Raw genomic sequence first — 20,574 nt, 5'->3', positions numbered from 1 at the left:
TGCGCGTTTGTATGGGAAAAAAGACCGCAGGACCGCAGGATAGAGGTATGGTTGCATAAGTTCTTTTTGGTTAATATGCGAAAATTAATACGTCGCACAGACCTGCCATTAATTCTGTCGTACAATTCGTGGCTCAGCAAAATTCTTCCGAGCTGTAGATCACCGCACCGGGCGTGCACTATCTGCTTGTCTAAGATAATCATTAAATGCAAAATCGTTCGGAGTATCGGATGTCCCCATAAATATGCCTCTGAGGAGGGGCTATAGCATTAAATCGATTCATCACCCTATCATGGATCTGAGTGCTTATGTTTCATCATAAACATCATTGATATAACAAATCCATCCGACAAGTCCGGGGTATAATAACTCATAGAATGTATATAACGAAGGAGGCAGTACCGGCATATACATTCTATGAGTTAATACATAATATCATCTTTTTTCTTCATTATTCTTCCACCATCTATTGCTTCCATTCTTCCACCATCTGATATGGCTTCCATCAATCCTCCCGTCTGCCAGTCTCATTAACCATCCAATTCCTAAAACCAAATCATATTCACACTTGTAAGATCCTTCAAAAATCATTTGAAATTCTTCGAAAATCTCATATGATTTTCCCAATGAGGGATCTAGTTCCGACTCAAAGATATTGGGTAAAGAAATGGTAACTACTGCACCACGTCCTCCAATCACACTTTCGCTGACACATACACCCATTCTTTCGGCAAGCGTCTTACTAATAACGCTATACCTTCTTTCGGGGGTCAATTATTGCCTTAACAGTTACATTTTTATCAACAAATGTACAATCTACTATTAATCTTTTGCGAATTTCTCGAATTACCTCATCTTTCCATATATTATCGATACTGCAACAATTTTTAAGATCCTGTATCGATAAATTCTTTAGAATAAATGGTATTAGTTCAGCCGCGAGCTGATCAAGATAGTTGGCTGTGCTCATTTTATATTGTTATAGATCCGGGATAATTATTTCAATTGAAAAGCAGGTATTACCCCTGAGCTAATAATCGTCTCTCCACGGCGCGGTAACTACCTGACCTGCATAAATATTTTTTGTATTGAAGTTTTATCTACCATTAATAACCTTCATACAACCATACACTGGCCTACACTAAATTACCAGATTTTTATTATGTAAATTCGTGTGCATGTTACACAATCGGCGATTTCTCCCTATCGCACATATAAATAAAAAAACTAATACTTTGACGCGTCTCCATATCTCTTCCATTACCATATGTTTGGAAAAGAGCTTTCTGAAACACTTCGTGAACGTATTATTGGCTCCTATCTCAGTGGTATTAAACAATGTATTATTTCAGAAGAACTTGGTGTTCCTAAAAATACAGTAAATGATACCATTAAAAGATATAAAAAAACAGGTTCTGCACACCTGAAAAACGCCCAGGTCATCCAAAAATGCTTACCAAACGCGATACATGAACTTTACAACGTATTGTCTGTAAAGATTGATTTTCACCTCTTGGTGATGTAACGAATAGACTAAACTCAAGCCTTAACACAAATTTTCATCATAACACAGTCAGAAAGTATCTTCATAATAAAGGCCTTGGTAATTATACTGCACAGAAAAAGCCTCTTTTAACCAGAAAACAGCGAAAGGATAGGTTAAGATGGAGTAAAGACAAAAAAAACTGGTAGGAAGAATGGAAACAAGTGGTGTGGTCAGATGAGTCAAGATTTGCTCTTTTTGAGTCAGATGGTCGGGTAAGAGTATGGAGAAGAGCTGGAGATGCCTACAATAAAGATTGCATTCAACCAACAGTAAAATTTGGCGGAGGGTCAGTTATATTTTGGGGTTGTTTTGGATGGCATGGGTCAGACCTTTAGTTGTGGTGGAAAGGAATATGGATTCTGATAAATATGTCAATGTTCTGGCCAACCACTTTATACCATAGGTTAGCAATTATCCAAATTCTATATTTCAACAGGATGGAGCTTCGTGTCATACATTATCTTATACTGTTTGGTGGATATCATCACATGCCGTTCCAATTTTAGATTGGGTGGCACAAAGTCCTGATCTTAACCCGATTGAGAATTTGTGGAATCATTTAGACCGTCAGGTACGAAAAAGGAGACCTTTACCTAAGTCTAAACAAGAATTAATTAGTGCAGTACAAGAGGAGTGGGAAAATTACTATAGAAACAATACATGACCTAATTTTAAGCTTGTCTAGGCGCATTAAAGCAGTAATTAAAGCTAAAGGTGGACACACTAAATACTAATTATAACAAGTTTAAATCTATTAAATAATAAACTTTATATTTAGTATTTTATCTTGTAAAAATTTTTTTATTAGTTAATAAATATAAAAAAATTTTTCATTTACATACAAAATTTTGAACTTTATGCACTAATTTTATAAATAATAAAAAAATCTGGTAATTTAGTGTAGGCCAGTGTATAACCTATATATTACCATTTGACAGCATATCTGCTATCATTACCAGGTTTGTGAGAGAGAACAAACTCAATCCGGAAATGAGTCTTGATGAGCTTTCCCAGTATGCACCAGAATTGTTATCTCTTTTGCCCGACAAAGTAAAAAGAGATCAGGCATGTCAACGACTTCAAAATGGGTATGGATTTAGTAGAGAGCAAGCGTCTGTATTAGTATCCATTCTGAGGGCTGGCCAAAGTAAAGGTGGCGCCACATCCAATTCCTTTCTGGTAACCGGTCAAGAAGTAAAATGAGTGGAAGCAGAAAGTATTAAGGAATTGGCTCAGCGTATTGTGCAAGATAATCTTAGCAAAGCGGAAGTAAAAGTTGCGGCTAAATCTTTAGCTGAAACAGCTCCTAATGCCGACGTGGGCACATCTCATCTTTCTAGACTCCGTAGCGAGCTGCGATCCCTCAGCATCTCAGAAAAAATTATCTCTGCTACATTAAATCCGGACATAACCTGTTCAGCTAATAAAATCCAAAAGGAGAAATGTTTACTGCGCGAAAATGAAGGGATCAATTATCCTGACCATTTTGCATTGGAATCGGTTAATAAAAGATTACTCAGGTATGATGTATTCATTGCGCCTGACATACAAGCACTTGCCGATGTGATGGTAATGCTTTGTATTCCCCTGCCAAAATTAAAGACTTATGCATATCTAATGGCGGTGTAACTGGATACGCAAAAAACCAAGGTCAACAGGATATTCCTAGGGTGTTTAGATCGCTAGAAAAAAATGAGAAGCGGGCAAGGCAATTGCTTACATGGATTCAGGAAGCAATCGTCTCCAGGGTGTTAAAGGATCCAGGAAAGCTAGGCGCGCAATGGTTCAATACGTTCCTAAAGAATTATAACCTACTTCCATCCTACTTACGTAAAATAGGAGTAGTATTCGCAGTAGAAGAGCATGATGCCAAAATTTTATCAAAAGCTATGACTATCGCCAGTGAAGCGCTTCGACACAGTTCTGATAATAACACTTCATCGGTACAAAATTATATAATAGTTAATTACAGACCTCGTGGAGTACCTTATGATCAGGCAATTCCATTCAAAGTCTCTGACAAAAACTAATTATATGGGTGCCCCGCCTGCGCAGGAAATCGGTTAGGTGAGAATTTATTTTTTTTGAACAAGATACAGCATATATGACGCATTTATCTCTCAGTTTGTATTAGAACACATTGCCGTAGAGGGCTGTCTTAAATCTCAAAAATATGGAATAATATTCAAAAATAAGTTAGATTATATTGTAAGAAAAAAAGTTTAATTCGAAAATATTTACGCGATCGATCACTAAAAATGTGGAAATACTTCGGGTGTCCACTTAATCGTTTCTTTATTACATTATACCATTCTCTTGGAGTATAGTAATAACTTTTCTCCATTTCTCTGTATCCAGCCACGAGGATGTTTCTTCTTTATCCTCAAACTTTCAACGGATAATCTCTTCTCCGATCAGTCTTTCCCATACAGTCATTTCCATATGTTCGTGTGGATCTTTATCTTCCTCTCTCGCATATTCACACATTCACACATCACCTTCCATTCTATGACGGAATGTTATTGATTCACGTTTATCTTCATCTGTGATTGATACAAACTTAACGGGTTCTCACTGAGCTCGATTGCCTTTCTTCTGAGTCGTTCCTCATGTTGAGCTCTAGTCGGGATAATTGTAGACAGTGAGTCATGATGAGGTATGACTTGTTCCACTTCTTTGTCTTTTCTAGATGTTTGTGAAGGTTTGGGATCAGGGTTGGGATTAGGATGTTCGGATTCAGGTCTCACAACTGCAGATTTGATAATTTGTGAAGGTTCATTTACCGCAGAGGTGTCAGATGTTAACGCCATCAGAATTTTAGCTTGGGATGACTCATCCCGCTTTTCTGGTATATTAAATACTGGGATTTTCACAGTCTCATTTTCTAAGTCTGGCTGTGGTACGTCAGAGAATTCTTCGATATTACCAACCGATTCTCGCAACTTGGCTACAATTTTAGAACGATCAAGAACATAATACCATTCTCTTTTTTTACTGCTTGCTCGTTTACGCTCAATACCAATTTGGGAAAATTTCTTTCCAAGTATGTTACTAGTAAATGGCTTTTTACCATTATCTCCGCACCATTCAGAGTACTTTTAATATAAAACATTGCATGTCGGTCTCTCTACTCTATCCAAGTCCCAAGGTGAAATATAGTTGATCATAAATCATATGGGATTAGGAAGTTGGTCGCGCATAGTTTTCACCTTCATTTTTGTGGATGGGATATTTTGTGGTAGGTATTCAGAGAGGTCACGATTAAAAAAATATCTCATGACAACTTCTGGCACGTCATGATGGTCTAAAACCTTAGCCAAGCGATCAAAATATGCGAAATTCCCTCTACAGCATGCAGACACATCAAAACAAACAGTTCATGCGTCCCTTATATCTATTTTTATTGGGACATCATGATTGCTTGTAACCATAAATGCAGAGAAATCATTAATTCGTGAAGTTTAAGGCTTTTTCGTTCTATATATGTCCACCTTCCCAGTAGTTATGAGGTCTTTGAGACAGAGATTCAATCTATGCCAATCATCGGAAGACATTCCTGTCTCATTCAAAGTAATAAGCTTACGTCCTTGAAGTGGGTTGTTGAATTTTCCAAGAATTTTACCTAAATCTGATATTGCGAAATGAAAATGCGGACCTAAGACTTTATCGCCAATAAAATCAGTGATAATATTTTTCCCACACTGCTGTAAAGCAGACTTTAAAACTAGAATTGAGCAAGATTTATTGTTCGGCTTCTGTACTAAAAATGCCCACCAGTTCCAGATATATTCGTTAAGCCTTTCATCGCCACTGCAGATCACGTTCTTTACATGCCAAAGTATCGGCTCTATAATATCTCTATTGATTTCTGTGGCCGGCTTAGCCAAAAATCCAAGGAAGAGATTGAAGAATTCATTTTTTGGTGGGACAACGTTTGAAGAATACGGTAGGAAATTGATTTCATCATACTTTATTAAACCCATAGTGGCTGATTGTCTTATTAACAACTTTATCTTTACCGTTTCCCACCTAATTCATGAATCTTGATCATAAAATCCTCGAGATCTAGTTTAGCTACCATCTCAAAATAATGACCATCTTCCGCACTTCTATGTTTGAAAATCCACAATTTTGAACCTTCTTGAATGAAGGCAACTGTTGCTTGGATAGCTTTATAAACTTTAGCGTGATAGTATTTCCTTCCTGAAGTGCACATATATATTTAATAAGTCACTCCAAACGAAGTGGTCATATGGGTCTGTAATCCTGGATTTTTCTGACTTGGCAGGGCTCAGAAGCTTTTTCTCCTGATCTAAAGCTGTTTCATTGATAGTGAGCTTTAATGAGAGTTTTCTCACCTCCGGTCGCTTTTCTTAATCCGCGCGATAGCAATGAAAACTGTAAGACTTTTTATTTTGAATGATATATGCGTTCTCACTGTTATGATCCTGATCACATAATGGGTAGTGTGATGGAGAAATACATGTCAGTGGAAATATGTCAGGTTTATTATCCGATGGGTATGAGAGATTATATCCATCAATGTTATTCTCTTTTAGTAATTTCTCTAGTTCTGCGAATTCAGCTTGCGTGATTTCATTATTTCCACTATCGTGACTTGCTGTTTTAATTTCAAGGACAACTAGAAGAGGACTGTCTATGATTCGAGACTTGTCATTAGGTGTGCGAAGCATAAAGTCATAGACAGTTCCATCTTTAGGAAAAATACCCTTTTTAACGCGAACATGCTTTTTGGTCTCTTCATTGTACTTGGGTGATCTAAGCATTCGCAAGGAAAATGATCGTTTATTGGTGATATTATCGATGATAGTCTTACTCTGCAATTCTTCTGGAAGTTTCCTGCAGACCAACTCAGTGAAGACAGCGATTTGCGAAATATTCTTAAGTCTCATTCTGAAAGTAGCAACATGGAGAGACATTTTTTTCGCATCACTACTATTGGTAAACATTAGAGTATTTTTATCCCATTTAGGAAAGACTTCTTTACATGTTTCACTGAATGCCTGATAAAGATTATTGGCCACATTATTACGAGTAAGTTTGGGATTGATTGCATCTAGCATTTTTTGTAGCAAATCAAAATCTATGAAAGGGCGAAGTGATTCATCTCCATCAATAATTTCGTGCAGTAAGTGTCCATCATGATCTGTGAAAATAGCATTGATTCCATCCTCATAATCTGTTCTGACCTTCTGGATCTAACACTATCATCACGAAACTTATATAGATTTTCACCTATAGCCCCAAGATTAGTTTCACAATGATATGGCACCTCAGTGTCTAAAGAATCAAAGAGATCCACATCTTCATCCAGAATATCCACCATATTGGCATAGTCCTGATCATTAACGAAGCAAGCAGTTTCATCAGAAGGTACCCGATCATTAATAATGTTAACAGGTTTTCCAGTTTTTTCATCACGTTATGAGGACGCAGTTGAAATACTTTGGTGGTTCATGATTTTATAAAAGCAACTATACAATCTGAGAGAAGAAAGTATTACAAACCGAGAGAAAAAAGTTTAAATAAAAAAAAAGTAAAGATAAAGAATCCAACGTAAAATACGATATGGCATTTTATCAATGTCCATATATTTTTAGAAGTGGAAAAGTATGCAATCGGAGTTGCTATCAGAAAAAAGGATATCTGATACATTGGAATTTACCACCACGCAGTCCATGCAAAGAATGCGGCAAGTTAATAACCTATTCAAAATATGGAACTTGTGATATTCACGCTGAAAAGTATTGGAAAATAGCACAGTATCATCAGAAGAAGCTGACCAACATTACTCCTATTATTAAAGCGAAAATGGGGTCAATACATAGTTTAAGCAACTAACCGCGAGCGTAACTAGTGACACCTTTCCATATCTCCTTTAGCTTCTTAGCGTGAAATAAGCCATTCTAAGTAGGTGTCACCAGTGTCACCAGTTGGATTTTTTACTAGAGATACTGGTAATACTACTTTTTCAGCAGAATGTGTGATGCGAGATGCGGGATACTACCAGTTCAAGTCCGTTCTAGTTTGCAGATAACTGGAACAAAACTGGGACAAAACTAGAACAAGCAGAAAAGATTTTTTAGCATGTTTGAAAAGAATTCCAAGTATATGTCCTAGTTGTCCTAGTTGTCCTAGTAAATTTTTGAGAACTCCTACTTTTTTTTTTCTTTTTTCAGCGGAATGTGAACTGTGACTGCAAACAGTAGGATGTGAAATGCGAGATGCGAGATGCTACCAGTTCAAATTCATCCTAGTTTGCAGATAACTGAGATGAAACTAGGACAAAGCTGGGATGAGCCAGAAAGCTTTTTTAGTGTGTTTGGAAAGAATCCTGAGTAGTTGTCCTAGTTGTCCTAGTAAATTTTGAGAACCCCTACTTTTTTTTACTTTTTTTACCCAGCCAGCCAGGATGCGGAGTACTACCAGTAGTATCTCAGGAAAAAAATCGTATTTTTACTCTATACTTCTCATTTTACTAAAACAATTAGGACAACTAGGACAAGGTAAAGAAAAAGTATACAAAAACAGACAAAAAACAAGGAAATAACCAGATCAAGCCTGTTCTAGTAACCGTCCTAGTTAGCCAAATAATTTATCCAACTAGGACAGGGCCACCAGACAGCACCCTGACACGAAAAAGTGAAGTCTTCTCCGTAATCTATTATAAAAAATTAGAAGAAGGCTACACTTTCCTAGGTATATATCTGGATACTTAACAGGAGATTTTTTACCGTGAGGACGAATTGTGCAGGTCAGAGGTTGCGATGTCACAGAATGAATGGAACTTACGACAAATTTACCAGACTCTCGTTGATTTGTTTCGCCCACACCATGAGAATCTAAGCGGGAGGATCCAATTGATTCTAAGTCAGAGTTTTTCAATTTCTTCCGAATTTTGGCCAAAGCCTCCAGCTGAAATCACCCAATTGTATCCTTGGGAAACGGGATTTCCAGCCTTAGACAGGAACCCAGACAAGGCCAATAACCAGCCGGAGAGTAACCAGAGCGGCGGCACAAACAGGAGCCCAAAAAAGCTACACAGCCAGTGGGAGAGCAAAAGGAGCAGGCGCCTGACCATCAAGCCGTGCTTTGAATCAAGTCAACCACGATTAGGCAGCAAACAAGCTCACGAGCAAGCCTACTCGTGAGCCCATGCAAAGGAACCCAGACAAGGCTGAAAATAAGCAGGAGAGCAAAAGGAGCAGGCAAAAAGAAGGCAACGAGGAAAGCACCCAGAAGTCTTCAACGCAGCCAGAAGGCAGTGGTAATCAGACTAAATGGCGATAACACCACGCACCACGGGGGTGGTATTTAGACCAAATAGTGATAACCACCTCGCAACTACTGGGTGGTAGTTAGATTAAATGGTGATAAACAACAGAGTAAGCAAACCCACAAAAAAAGAGCAAAATAAGTAGAAAGAAAGCAAAACAGAAAGCAAAGGCATGAAACTACCCAGATCATATGACGGCAGTCAGACCATATCATTCAGATCATATAGCAGTACTTCAACCACATCATTCAGACCCCATAGCGACCCTCAGATCATATGGCAGTACTTCAACCCCATGGCGACCCCTCGATCATATGATGATACCATATTATAATCTAAGTTTAAGTCGTAACATTCCACGCTGTAGTATAATTATACTACAGTGTGGGATGTTACGACTAATATTAATATTGATCAATACATTAAAATCAATGCAAGCTCTATACAAAATGATCAATACATAGTATATAATGCTATATATGAAGTATTAACCCAAGCAGAATGTAAATATTATAAAGGATCAAATGCTAAATTAAAAGATATTGAAAAGGTTAATAGGTTATTTAGATATATACAGGTCAAAATGCTAAAAATCGGCAAAAAAATGGTGTGAAAAGCAGTGGCTATTCTTGGCTATTTTTAGCTGTTTTTGGCTATTTGCAAATTAGCCTATACTATTTGTAAATAGTTTATATAAATTTACGAATAGTTTATGCAATTCTAGCCATTTTTTTTGCCTGTTTTTGGTCATTTGACGTGTGATATCTATCCAAAAAATTATCAAATTGAACTTTTAGAAATAATTAAATAAATAGAATAAGAAATTGATATCAAAATTTATACAGATGGAGCCATGAAAAATTTATCAATCTCAGATATTAAAATAGGCAGTGCCTTTTTAATTGATTCACCACTTAACATAGAATTTAATTGTAGAATTGAAGATAATTCATCATCCAATAAAATAAAGTTAGTTGTGATAGCTCTTAGTTTAATGGTGTATCCTAAAGTGGTGAATGCTATGATTTACACTGATTCTCAATGGGTTATTAATATATTCGATAACTTGTACATGATGTTAGTTTCAGAGATTGAAAAATCAAAAGTCAATTACAAGATTTTATAGTTGTGGTTGTTTAAAATGATCAGAATTTATTATTTTAATGTAAAATTAGTTAAGATCAAAGCGTATGGTAATAATGAAAATAATAAAAAAGTAGACAAATTAGCAAAATTAGGTATGGAATAAGAAATCCTAATAATAGAAGATACTCTATTGTTACATAATGGTACAATTTTCTGGCAGAATATACCAGCAGTAGAACATAATCCTATATTAATAATAAAAGGAATTAAGGACACTTAGTTTATAGATGAGTTCTTAGAGTTGAATAGAAATGAAATATATAAACAACCAGAATTATTGGAATTAATAGATTGGAAAATATCTTTGAAATTAAGGCCGTTCCAAATTAATAATTAGTTTAACGTCCTTTCCGGCCAAAAATTTTGAGGGGAGGGGGGATAATTTAAACAAACATGAAAATTAAACATATTAAAAATTTCGGAAATTTTCAGTAAAATCGGAAATTCTCGGTACTATTAAATTTTAGTAAAGAAGGGGTGTTTTAAGCATATTTAAACATATCAAACATATATGTTTAAATCACTCTTGAATTTTTCAAAAATAGAGAGGGGGGAGGACGTTAAACTAAAGATTAAATTGGAACGGCCTAAATTGTATAGATCAACATCAGGAAATTTGTTTAGGCGTAATTTAGTGTAATATTTCGAAGGTGGTGTAAAATTTCGAAATATTACACTAAAAACGTAATATTACAAAAGTTTACGCTCTTAAATTTGAATAATTATAGTAATTTAAGAATATCTCGCTATCTACTGATCCAATCAAGACGATCTATAGCTCATTGGAATCAGCTCATCAAGACGGATCGAATGGTAGTAAAATCGCATTTCTACAGTTGATAGAACGCTCTATAGTATGCAGTAAAGTTTTAAATTAATAGAAAATCATCTATCAAACGTAAAGATACGATTTTACTACCATTCGATTCGTCTTGATGAGCTGATTCCAATGAGCTATAGATCGTCTTGATTGGATCAGTAGATAGCGAGATATTCTTAAATTACTATAATTATTCAAATTTAAGAGCGTAAACTTTTGTAATATTACGTTTTTAGTGTAATATTTCGAAATTTTACACCACCTTCGAAATATTACACTAAATTACGCCTAAACAAATTTCCTGATGAACATAATACATTATTTGAGAATTATTTTCTACAATCATTTAGAATCAAAATCTGTTGTAATGAATTACTAACATATGTAAATCTTAAAAAACGGAAACTGGACATTTATAATGAAAGTTGAAAATGTAATTTTTGTAGTATAGAAAAAGAAATGATTGAATATTTATGAAGATGTAATAAAATTCAAGAAATTGTGCAGCATATAGTTAAAGGATTTAAATTATTTTTAGTGAATATAATTTTTGAAATTTTATAAAATGATTTAAACAGACATCAAATTGAATGTAAAGTTGAAGAATTAGATATGTGGGATTTTAATAGTTTATATAATTTTACATTTTTATTAAAAAATCAAGTGAGTCACCAATTGGTTAATTTATTGAAGTTATATAAAATAATAGATATAAAGGTGTTGGAAAAAATGTTAAAACTAATAATTAGTAAAATAATTTTAGATTTTAAGATATTGATTTGGGAATATAGGAATGAGTTACAAGTGGCAAAAGAGAAAAGATGTAATATTAGTAGTAAAATGAAAAAAAATGAAGTCGAATAATAAGAAACGTAAGAATAATAACGTTCATGTAGTAAACTTTAATGATGAGACTAATTGGATGATTTAACATTCTATTGGAATAGTCATTAGGCAAATTTTTAGGCAGATCTTGACAGTCACCTGAGAATTTGGGTTGTATCATCATTTTTAACAGTGATATGATCATTTAGATGACAGATCAACTTTTTCTTTAGAAAGTAGTCTTGTTTCATAATGCTTAGTCCTTATATATATTTGTTATCTTATTTTATGTAAGTAAGCATAGTTATATTAAGACAAGATCACATTTATAATAAATTAATAAAAAAAAATATATATATATATTTATAATATATATGATCAAATAGAAGAATTGCCTAATATTATTAATTATTAAATTACTTGTTATCTAATAAATAGACTTCATGTATGTACTGTTAAGTGGAATTTTGGATTATAAAAGAAATATTTTTAATATATAAATATAAATTTAATTTTTTTAATAATTTTCTCTCTTTTTATTATAAAAAGTCTATACCAATTATATAAAGAGTCAAGATGATGAAATAAAAAATATAAAAATTTAATAACCTATAAATCATTTAAAATATGTTAAATATTTTAAAAACATTTTTTTATATTTTTTTCTTTTAAACTTTCTTCAATTTTTTCTTCAAATTTCTTTAAAACTAAACTAAATATACATACTATATAACTGTACTGTATAATCAGTTATACACTTATACTGTAGTTATATAATTAATATTTAGTAGTTATATTTATACAGTACAATTTTTATATCATATAACTTCTGTATTTATTTATTTACTTATTATTTATTACAATATTTTTTGTAAATTATTTAAGTTTTTATCTATTAAAATTGAAGTCAATTATAACTAAATAATATAATTATATTATTTAATTATAATTGGCTTGGATTAGGTTTTTTAGTAATAAAATAACTTAAATATAATTAAATAATCTAAATATAATTAAATAATCTAAATATAATTAAATAATCTAAATGTAACTAAATAAACTAGATATATCAAATAAACTAGATATAATTAAATAAATTAAATATAATTAAATAATAATTTTAAAATAATCTAATTAAATAATTTATATATGTCAATTTTTTTATATCTTCTTATTTTCCTATTATATTTTTTGTCTTTAAAATTGCTTTTCTTTATCTTTTTCCTATTTATTATTTATGATCATGTGATTAAATAACCTAAATACAACTATGATTAAATAATTTGGATGTGTCTATTTTTATTACATGTTGTACATTAATAAATATTTTCTAATATAATTTGTGTTAGTAAAATTCTTTGGTTGATTGGTTGCTAAGTTTTTTATTGGAGGTGCAGACTATCTATACCTATTTAAATTCTAAATTTTATATCAAAGTTTCTGCTCTTCTGCATCTTTTTAATTACCTGTTAAGATATTAAAGATAGTTTTTTCTTTATTTATTTTAAAATATTAAATTGTGATAAAAAATATCTCTTAGAATAAAATTTCAAAAAGTATTGTAAAATCCACAGTGAATTTAAAATTATTATATAATATAAAATCTATTACTATTGGTAATAAGTTTTCTAAAAATTTGGAATTATCATAATTATTATATCTCAAATTTGGCCAGCACTATGATATAATTTAGACTAATCTTTTGGACATATAATTTTAAAGATTCAAGCTGACACTATGATAGTGATCTGGTAGTGATTTGAAACTATTATAAAACTAATGAAAAACTGGTGTAAAACTAGTGGAAAGCTAGAAAGTTACTATTGATTTATATCACTTTTATGTTAACTTAAATGCTGAATTATTATATTTCAATTTTAACTAAAATTATGGAATAGTACTGGTCAAAATTAAGTAAAAATTTTTTACATTTTAAACTTTAGGCAATTTTCCATTACTTTTTTATTACTTTTCATTATTTTTAAGTATCTCAATACCAAAAAAAAATGTAAGTGATAATTCTTTTAGCAGTGTTGGGCAATTGGACAATTGGACGTTTTGGACGTTGTCAGCCAAATGCTCCACTTGTCAAAACCGAAAACCTTTTTTCATTGGATTTCGGGACGGTTTTGGACAGATCACATGACAAAAAATTTAATTTTGGCCAGAATTATGACTAATTTTGGCTAATTTTAATTTTAGTTCAATTATTAAATTACTTCAAAAATCTTTAAATGTTAATTTTTAATATTATTTTGATTTTACATAAATTTTTATTATTTAATTATATTAAATATTTACTTTTTTAACATTTTAACATTATATTTTCATTTTATTTTTAGTTTCAGTTAATAAATATTAAGACTCTTGAGCAGTTTTAAACTGTCCAAAACTATGTCCAAAACTATGTCCAAAACTGGTTTTGGACAGTCCAAAATTGTCCAATTAAAAAAACCAATTGGACAAGTCCAAAACCCAACACTGCTTTTAGTACTTACATATTATTGCTAACTAAGTTTAATTTTACTTTTGATCACCTATTTGTCATCAAAAGTGAGATGTTTCTGAGGTTTTAAAGTATAATTGTAGAATGTTATAAGTACTTCTAAGATCCAATTATAGTTTAAACTGAGTCAAGATAATGAGTATACTAATTTTTTGAATATTTCTATAAAAATTCTTTATCTTTATAAGAAAAATTTATAAGGACACTTATAAAAATAATCTTAATATTATTTTTAGATTACTTAACTTGATTTATTAAGTTTTTTACTAAAATCCCACTTATTTATAATAAAGATCATTGTAGAAAATTAGCCTTTTACTAATGATTTTTACCTTACTTTTTTCTTAAATTCTATTGGTTAATTAGCTAAAAAGAAAAAAAATCATAACAATGTAACATAAAATTTCCTTTTATAATAGGATCTACAAAGAATTTATATATGATTTTTACTTTAAGTTTAGAGTGACCTATCTTATAAGTAAATGAAATTCTTTTTTTACTATTTATTTCTAAAGCTCCTCACGAGCCAGTTTATAAGCCAAAAGTACTTTAAAAATATATTGGCTTGCAAGTCTAGTTCACAAGCCAATATATTTTTAAAGTACTTTTAATTTGTAAGCTAACTCATGAAAAGTTTTATTTATCCTTATGACTCTATATGTTCCTATAAAATAAAAAAATTCTAGAAAAAAAATTTTCTTGGCAAAAATCCATTAACATAATAACAGATTTCAAAAATATAAAAAAAAAGTAAAAAAGCTTGAAATTTTATAGGGACTCATAAGATTATAAAAACAAATGATAAAAATGCCTTTTTAAAATTCTAAAATCATTAAAAAAAATACTTTTAACATTTTTGTTAAATTTTTTTTTGCGTTCCTATAAAAAATTTTATGGAATATAGAGCCAAATTTTTGACAAGTCATTAGAGTTAAAGTTCTAAACAGGTTGATTTGAATTTATCAGTTTAGGTTGTAATATCAATATAACTTGAATGATCTGAAACTATTGATTTTATATAATAAAAGTAAATTGTGATATTAGGATTCACTTTTTTATATTGATTTTATATAATAAAAGTAAGTTGCAATATCAGAATTCATTTTTTTATATTAATTCTATATATAAAAAGTGAATTATAGTATCAAAATTCACTTTTATTATATTAATTCTATATATAAAAAGTGAATTACAGTATTAGAATTCACTTTTTATATATAAAATTAATATAAAAAAGTTAGTTGCAGTATTGTGATTCACCTTTTTATATGATTTTAATATAAAAAAATTTTTTAAAAAAAATGGTTTGTACCATTTTTTTTGATATTTTGTTAAAAAATCCCAAAAATTTTCAGGTTTTAGTTCAGGTCAGGTCAAACAGATAATCTGATATAACCTGACCTAACCTGATCCATTTGGAATTCTAATTAGGACTAACTTATAGAATCAGGCATTTTAACTGATTCTATTAAGAGTCTATTCAAATACTTTCAGTTTCTACCTATTTTAAAGTACCTTATCTAATTTCTTTCAGTGTTAATATGTATTCAAATGGCACTTTTTTATATGCCAATCACATAACCCATATTCAGAAGCCACCATACAATGTTCATGTTTGCATAGAGGTCACTGGTGTCTTTTCTGGTGAAAATAATACCCTTCTTGTTGTCTGCATCCCTACCCACAAACCTTCCCTTAATTGGAAAAATACTGGCAAATGTATTTACCTCCCATTTGATATTATTCTCAGATTGTGAAGGTCATTCCTTACACAAATTTATTGATGGGAATGAGCCACTTCGTCCTATTATAGATTTTGATTTGCCAGTAGAAATATTAATTCGTGATCTGCCAGTGAACCATAAAATTTGACTATTAAAAGGTGGTGATAAGTTCATATATATTTTTATCAATAATTTAGAATCTGTGATTCTGGAGAAAAAATATGGGATAACTCACCTTCTATTGGTCATAAAGACATAAAATCATTACCATTAGATGCGTCTCAATGAGACAAATCCGATAAACCAAATTTTATTTTCATACGACCACTAGATGATGAGTTATCTTTAAAATTTTAAAATACTAAATTTTTCTTTTTTTTCAAATTCAAATTTTCAGCTCTTATGAAAGTGTCTTTTGGTGCTTAAAATTTTTACCGGTCTTTTATTATTAAGATAGCCAAATGGCATATTATTATGCCTATAATATTAGTTTTCATATAATATTTTAGTAATTTGTACCTTGCATTAGCGGAACTGTAGATTCCGTGCTATTAGTAAATATATATATAACTTTCACCGGAATTTAATAGCCAAGTTTTATGGTTCACTGGCGGATCACGAATTAAATACTATCACTCCTAAGCTTTCAGACAAACAGGTGAAAAATTTACTTTATTGCACCTTTAGAGATACTTGTCTAGAAATATTCCCAAAATGGGATAAAAAAACTATGACTATTGCCAAAAGTAGGTATGTGAAAAGAATATCTCTCCATGTCTCAACTTTCAACACGAGACTCCAAAATATCACTCAGGTTATGATGTTCACTAAGCTTGTCTGTAAGAAACTTCCAGAAGAGTTGCAGGGAAAAGGTATTATTGATAATATTGCAAATAAACGATCATTTTTCTTGCAGATAGTTGGGATGCCCAAATTTATTGAAGAAACTGAACACGTTCGTGTGAAAAAAGCTATTCATCCAAAAAATGAAACTGTCTTTAATTTCATGATTTGTCCACCCAATGATGAATCAGAAGTCATAGAAAGCCTTTATTAGGTATTCCAGAGCCAGAAGCTAAAAGGTATAATGATATAAATAGCGAAATCACTGAAGCTGAATTCGAACTAGTAGAGAACTAAAGTCGCCAATGAACTTTCCTCACGTGCATCAGAAATTAACGATAAATCCACCGCAGAGATCGGCAAAATTAAGAATGAAATTTTGGTACCATCGCAAGTAAAGTTAACGAGATCGAAAAATTCTAGAACAACATCATAATAACTTTTGTGAAATTTCGTCAAAATTCACACCGGCCACTACTTCTATTGAAATTCTTCAAAATGATATGGCTCAACGTTATGCAGTTATCCAAAGACCCGATTTTGATCAACAAAGTGTGTCCAATGGATCTGAAACTAATTCACGAGGCTCTTCAACCAATTCATCTTCCGGTTCTTCTGGTAAGATAAAACAGAATAATTCTTGATAATCAACGCTTTATGTATTAAGGAAGTTTGACTAACATTTTTTGATTGCAGGCTCGAGCCAAAGATTCGCAAATATCATTTCTGTAATCAGAGAACAATTTTCGGATATCTTTGATAGGATTAAGGGTGCAAATAATTATTCTTTATGCTGTTATATCGGTTGATATTCTTAGACTTGGGATGGGAGTAATTGGGAAAGATACAATAAAAGCCTTTTACCGTGGGGATAATATAAAAGGCGAAAACTTAGAAAAGATAGATGCTTGGATAGTAGGGCTCGGCAAATTTCCTCCTTGAAACCTTGCTTCTCTATCATTTTTTTACATTTATTTTATTAGTCGGCTGGAATCTTTTTCATAATAATAAAAAATATGTTTTCGATTGATTTTTAAATTGTGAATGTGTTTAAAAGTAAAAAAATACAATAGATTTATCATCAAACTTAGAAAAAATTAATACATTAAAAAAATTAGGTACTGCAAAACTCCGGATATAAATTTCTTTCCATTAAACATTCGATATTCCACAATCACTGAAGCTGACATTATTATAAAAATTCACACCGCTACATTCATAAATTGTGGATCATTCTTGCCTTCATTTTTCCACATATAAAATGCTATGGTAGAAGCTTGTTGCCAAGAAAAATTATACCCGTTAGATTTAAGTTCATAATAGACAGATGCTATATAATGAAAAGGAACTTCTTCCATGATTCTGTTTAATAATAATTCATCCTTAGATAACAAATACGTAATAGCTCTTTTAGGTGGAATTTGAACTTTAATAATATCTTCCCAGAAATACTCTACAATAGGATCATCAAAATGAACGTTGGCTAACTCTGACCCGTAACGATAGAAGAACGATTCTAGCAAGCCCTGTAAACCTGCGAAACTGTGAACCATATAAGTAAACATATCCTCTAATTTTTTGATTCTCGAATCTCGTTTTTTCATTTCCAGTATCTGTCCACTTCTGCTCCCCAATTTTGCTACCATTTCACCATGGAAAAATTCTCTTAGCTTCTGTTTTTCATAACACTCTTGCACCTCCAAATCGGTGAGATTTCTGAACGGTTCTTCTACTTCTTGGATCCATATTGGATACTGGCACAAATTCCATAAAGTTCCTGTACGTGAAAACTCCCAATCAATGATACCTACAATTTTGATTTCATCATTAACTGAACGCTCAACGAGTATGTTTTGCGCATCGAAATCACCATGAACAAGAAAAAATGGTTTTTGATCTATCGATTTATCAAAAGGTTTGAATAACTTGGCTTGAAGAGTGATCATTTGTTCTATTAGATTTGCCACTTGACTTGCTGCCGTTATCTGATCCATTTTCTGCTTTTTCATAAGTTCTTGCACACCATGAATCTCGAAGAAATTTTTTTCTTTTTGAATCAAGGCGTCAAATAATTCCTGCATGCTTCTAAAAGGGCCGGCGGAACTAGGAATGGCATTTCTTCCCTCAACATAAAATACAGGATCCACAATAGGTCCTATTCGAAAAGTTGACGTCATCTAATATTCCATAGTATTATTATATGATTCAATAAATATTAATTATGTGACTTGCATAATACTACAAGTAAAAAGTTGTAACTGTACTCACAGAGTCCATGTAAAGACATCCGATCTCTTCAAGAGCAACGTGTCGACAATTTGGCTTAAAACACACTTCTTTTTTTCAACCGTTAACTTATCCCAAACTCGATATAAGTGTTGTCCAGGTAGCCGTTCCATGAGAATGTAAGGGATTTTTATGGGATTATGCACAGTGCCATCCCAATCGTATACTTCTGGCACTTTGATACTGGTGTTTTGAGCGATATACTTCATAGTCGCAACTTCACTAGCGAATTTTGCTGCAGGGTGGTTTAGATCACATGAGAGTCGGGCGATGCAGTCTGGTCCAGCCTCGAATTGTAATAAATAAATTTCATTATAGAGTCCTTTTGTTAGTCTACGAGTGTGAACACAATGTCTGTTTAAGCGACTGGAAGCAAGCTGTTGTAGAGCATTAAGATCCAAGTCCAGTGTAGGTTCGTCATCATTTGACGAACTAGAGCGAAAAATTTCACTTTCGTTATTTTCGTTATCCATGATTGCAGTTTTCAGGAGGAAAATTTTCACCCCACGTGACTTTGTGGCGTAGCTCAGACACACTTCGGGCTGTCCAAAATTAAAAAAGTTTCACTAGCGCTAATAATAATAATTTTTTTCATTTTTATTGTGATATTAAATTTTTTAATTTACATATTTAATTAAAATGTAATTATATCATAACGCGTCAAATTTATTCAAAAAAATTCAATTACTGTACTATTAAATACTTGTAATAACGAATCTATATATTTTTAGTAAAATCTGAAAAATTAAATCCAAATTTCTAAAATCTATATCAAAATATTATTACTTTTTTTTTATTTAAGATTTGCAGAATAGAATGCATGCAAGCAATGAAGCAAATATATAATTTCTAAGCTTCATATTGAAATATAAATTTTTATATTATAAAATATCTTTTATAATTTGACTTTTTGTATCTTTTATGATAGAATTAAAAATATTCTTTAATATCATTTTTATCATTAATTATAAATAGAATTTTAGTATAATTTAATAAAATAATATATGTTAAAATTAAATTATTTGCAAGTTATCAATTTATTAAAAGCTCTTTAAAATTAGATAGTTTATAATAGCTTGTCTGTATAATTCATTTTAAGAGAACAAGTTAGCAATTTATAAATAAATTGCAATATTTTATATAAATCCTTACTAAATTTTATAGCTTTTTTTTTTAAAAAAAACTAAATTAAATTAATACAAAGAGTTAGAAGATAAAAATAATATTTTTAGAAGTATTATAAACTAAATAGTGAATATGGTCTGGTGCAAAAAGATTTGCACCTCAAACAAATCACCAATAAAAAATTTTTTAATATGTGAATTTTTTTTTTTTTATTGAAATAATATCAGTACATATTGGAAAAGATATGACATAAAAATTATGCTAAATCACGTGATCTTCATCAAAGCTACTATATTCGTCAAGTTTGTCATCTATTAATTGAGCATCTTCGTCCGATTCTAAATATTTCTTTGCATTTTTAAGTACTCTTCTCCAAAGCCCAATAATAACTTGTGAAGTAACTTTTTTCTTAAATGCATCTAGAAGTGTATTCCTAATAGATAAAAGATTTGGATG

General features: G+C 31.3%; 7 protein-coding genes across 8 annotated transcripts; 4 read left to right on the top strand and 3 right to left on the bottom strand.

Moving 5' to 3' along the window:
• Positions 1-435: 435 nt before the first annotated feature.
• On the bottom strand, positions 436-723 carry OCT59_009254 (uncharacterized protein; the record flags this gene model as incomplete). Its single annotated transcript, XM_025327468.2, has 1 exon — positions 436-723. The coding sequence occupies one exon, from the start codon at positions 721-723 to the stop codon at positions 436-438; it is 288 nt and encodes a 95-aa protein (XP_025171174.2).
• Positions 724-2,536: 1,813 nt separating this feature from the next.
• Positions 2,537-3,576, top strand: OCT59_009253 (uncharacterized protein; the record flags this gene model as incomplete). Of its 2 annotated transcripts, XM_066133416.1 has the most annotated exons (3): positions 2,537-2,693; positions 2,760-3,066; positions 3,216-3,576. In XM_066133416.1, the coding sequence occupies 3 exons, from the start codon at positions 2,537-2,539 to the stop codon at positions 3,574-3,576; spliced, it is 825 nt and encodes a 274-aa protein (XP_065999856.1). The 2 variants fall into 2 exon arrangements, with proteins under 2 accessions (XP_065999856.1, XP_065999857.1); XM_066133417.1 differs by lacking the exons at positions 2,760-3,066; positions 3,216-3,576 and having other exon boundaries at positions 2,537-2,749.
• A 1,985-nt stretch (positions 3,577-5,561) lies between these two features.
• Positions 5,562-6,893, bottom strand: OCT59_009252 (uncharacterized protein; the record flags this gene model as incomplete). The annotated part of the gene is made up of 3 exons (XM_066133415.1): positions 5,562-5,749; positions 5,985-6,713; positions 6,803-6,893. The coding sequence occupies 3 exons, from the start codon at positions 6,891-6,893 to the stop codon at positions 5,562-5,564; spliced, it is 1,008 nt and encodes a 335-aa protein (XP_065999855.1).
• Positions 6,894-8,334: 1,441 nt separating this feature from the next.
• On the top strand, positions 8,335-8,718 carry OCT59_009251 (uncharacterized protein; the record flags this gene model as incomplete). The annotated part of the gene is made up of 1 exon (XM_066133414.1): positions 8,335-8,718. One exon carries the CDS (start codon positions 8,335-8,337, stop codon positions 8,716-8,718), a length of 384 nt encoding a protein of 127 aa, XP_065999854.1.
• Positions 8,719-16,594: 7,876 nt separating this feature from the next.
• OCT59_009250 (uncharacterized protein) lies at positions 16,595-16,921 on the top strand (the record flags this gene model as incomplete). Its single annotated transcript, XM_066133412.1, has 1 exon — positions 16,595-16,921. The coding sequence occupies one exon, from the start codon at positions 16,595-16,597 to the stop codon at positions 16,919-16,921; it is 327 nt and encodes a 108-aa protein (XP_065999853.1).
• A 289-nt stretch (positions 16,922-17,210) lies between these two features.
• Positions 17,211-17,516, top strand: OCT59_009249 (uncharacterized protein; the record flags this gene model as incomplete). The annotated part of the gene is made up of 2 exons (XM_066133411.1): positions 17,211-17,325; positions 17,404-17,516. The coding sequence occupies 2 exons, from the start codon at positions 17,211-17,213 to the stop codon at positions 17,514-17,516; spliced, it is 228 nt and encodes a 75-aa protein (XP_065999852.1).
• Positions 17,517-17,909: 393 nt separating this feature from the next.
• Positions 17,910-19,466, bottom strand: OCT59_009248 (uncharacterized protein; the record flags this gene model as incomplete). Its single annotated transcript, XM_066133410.1, has 3 exons — positions 17,910-18,884; positions 18,976-19,029; positions 19,161-19,466. The coding sequence occupies 3 exons, from the start codon at positions 19,464-19,466 to the stop codon at positions 17,910-17,912; spliced, it is 1,335 nt and encodes a 444-aa protein (XP_065999851.1).
• Positions 19,467-20,574: the final 1,108 nt, after the last annotated feature.

This window comes from Rhizophagus irregularis, chromosome 17 (genome assembly GCF_026210795.1).
Source record: "Rhizophagus irregularis chromosome 17, complete sequence".
NCBI lineage: Eukaryota > Fungi > Glomeromycota > Glomeromycetes > Glomerales > Glomeraceae > Rhizophagus > Rhizophagus irregularis.
This window is presented reverse-complemented; position numbering and strand designations above follow the sequence as displayed.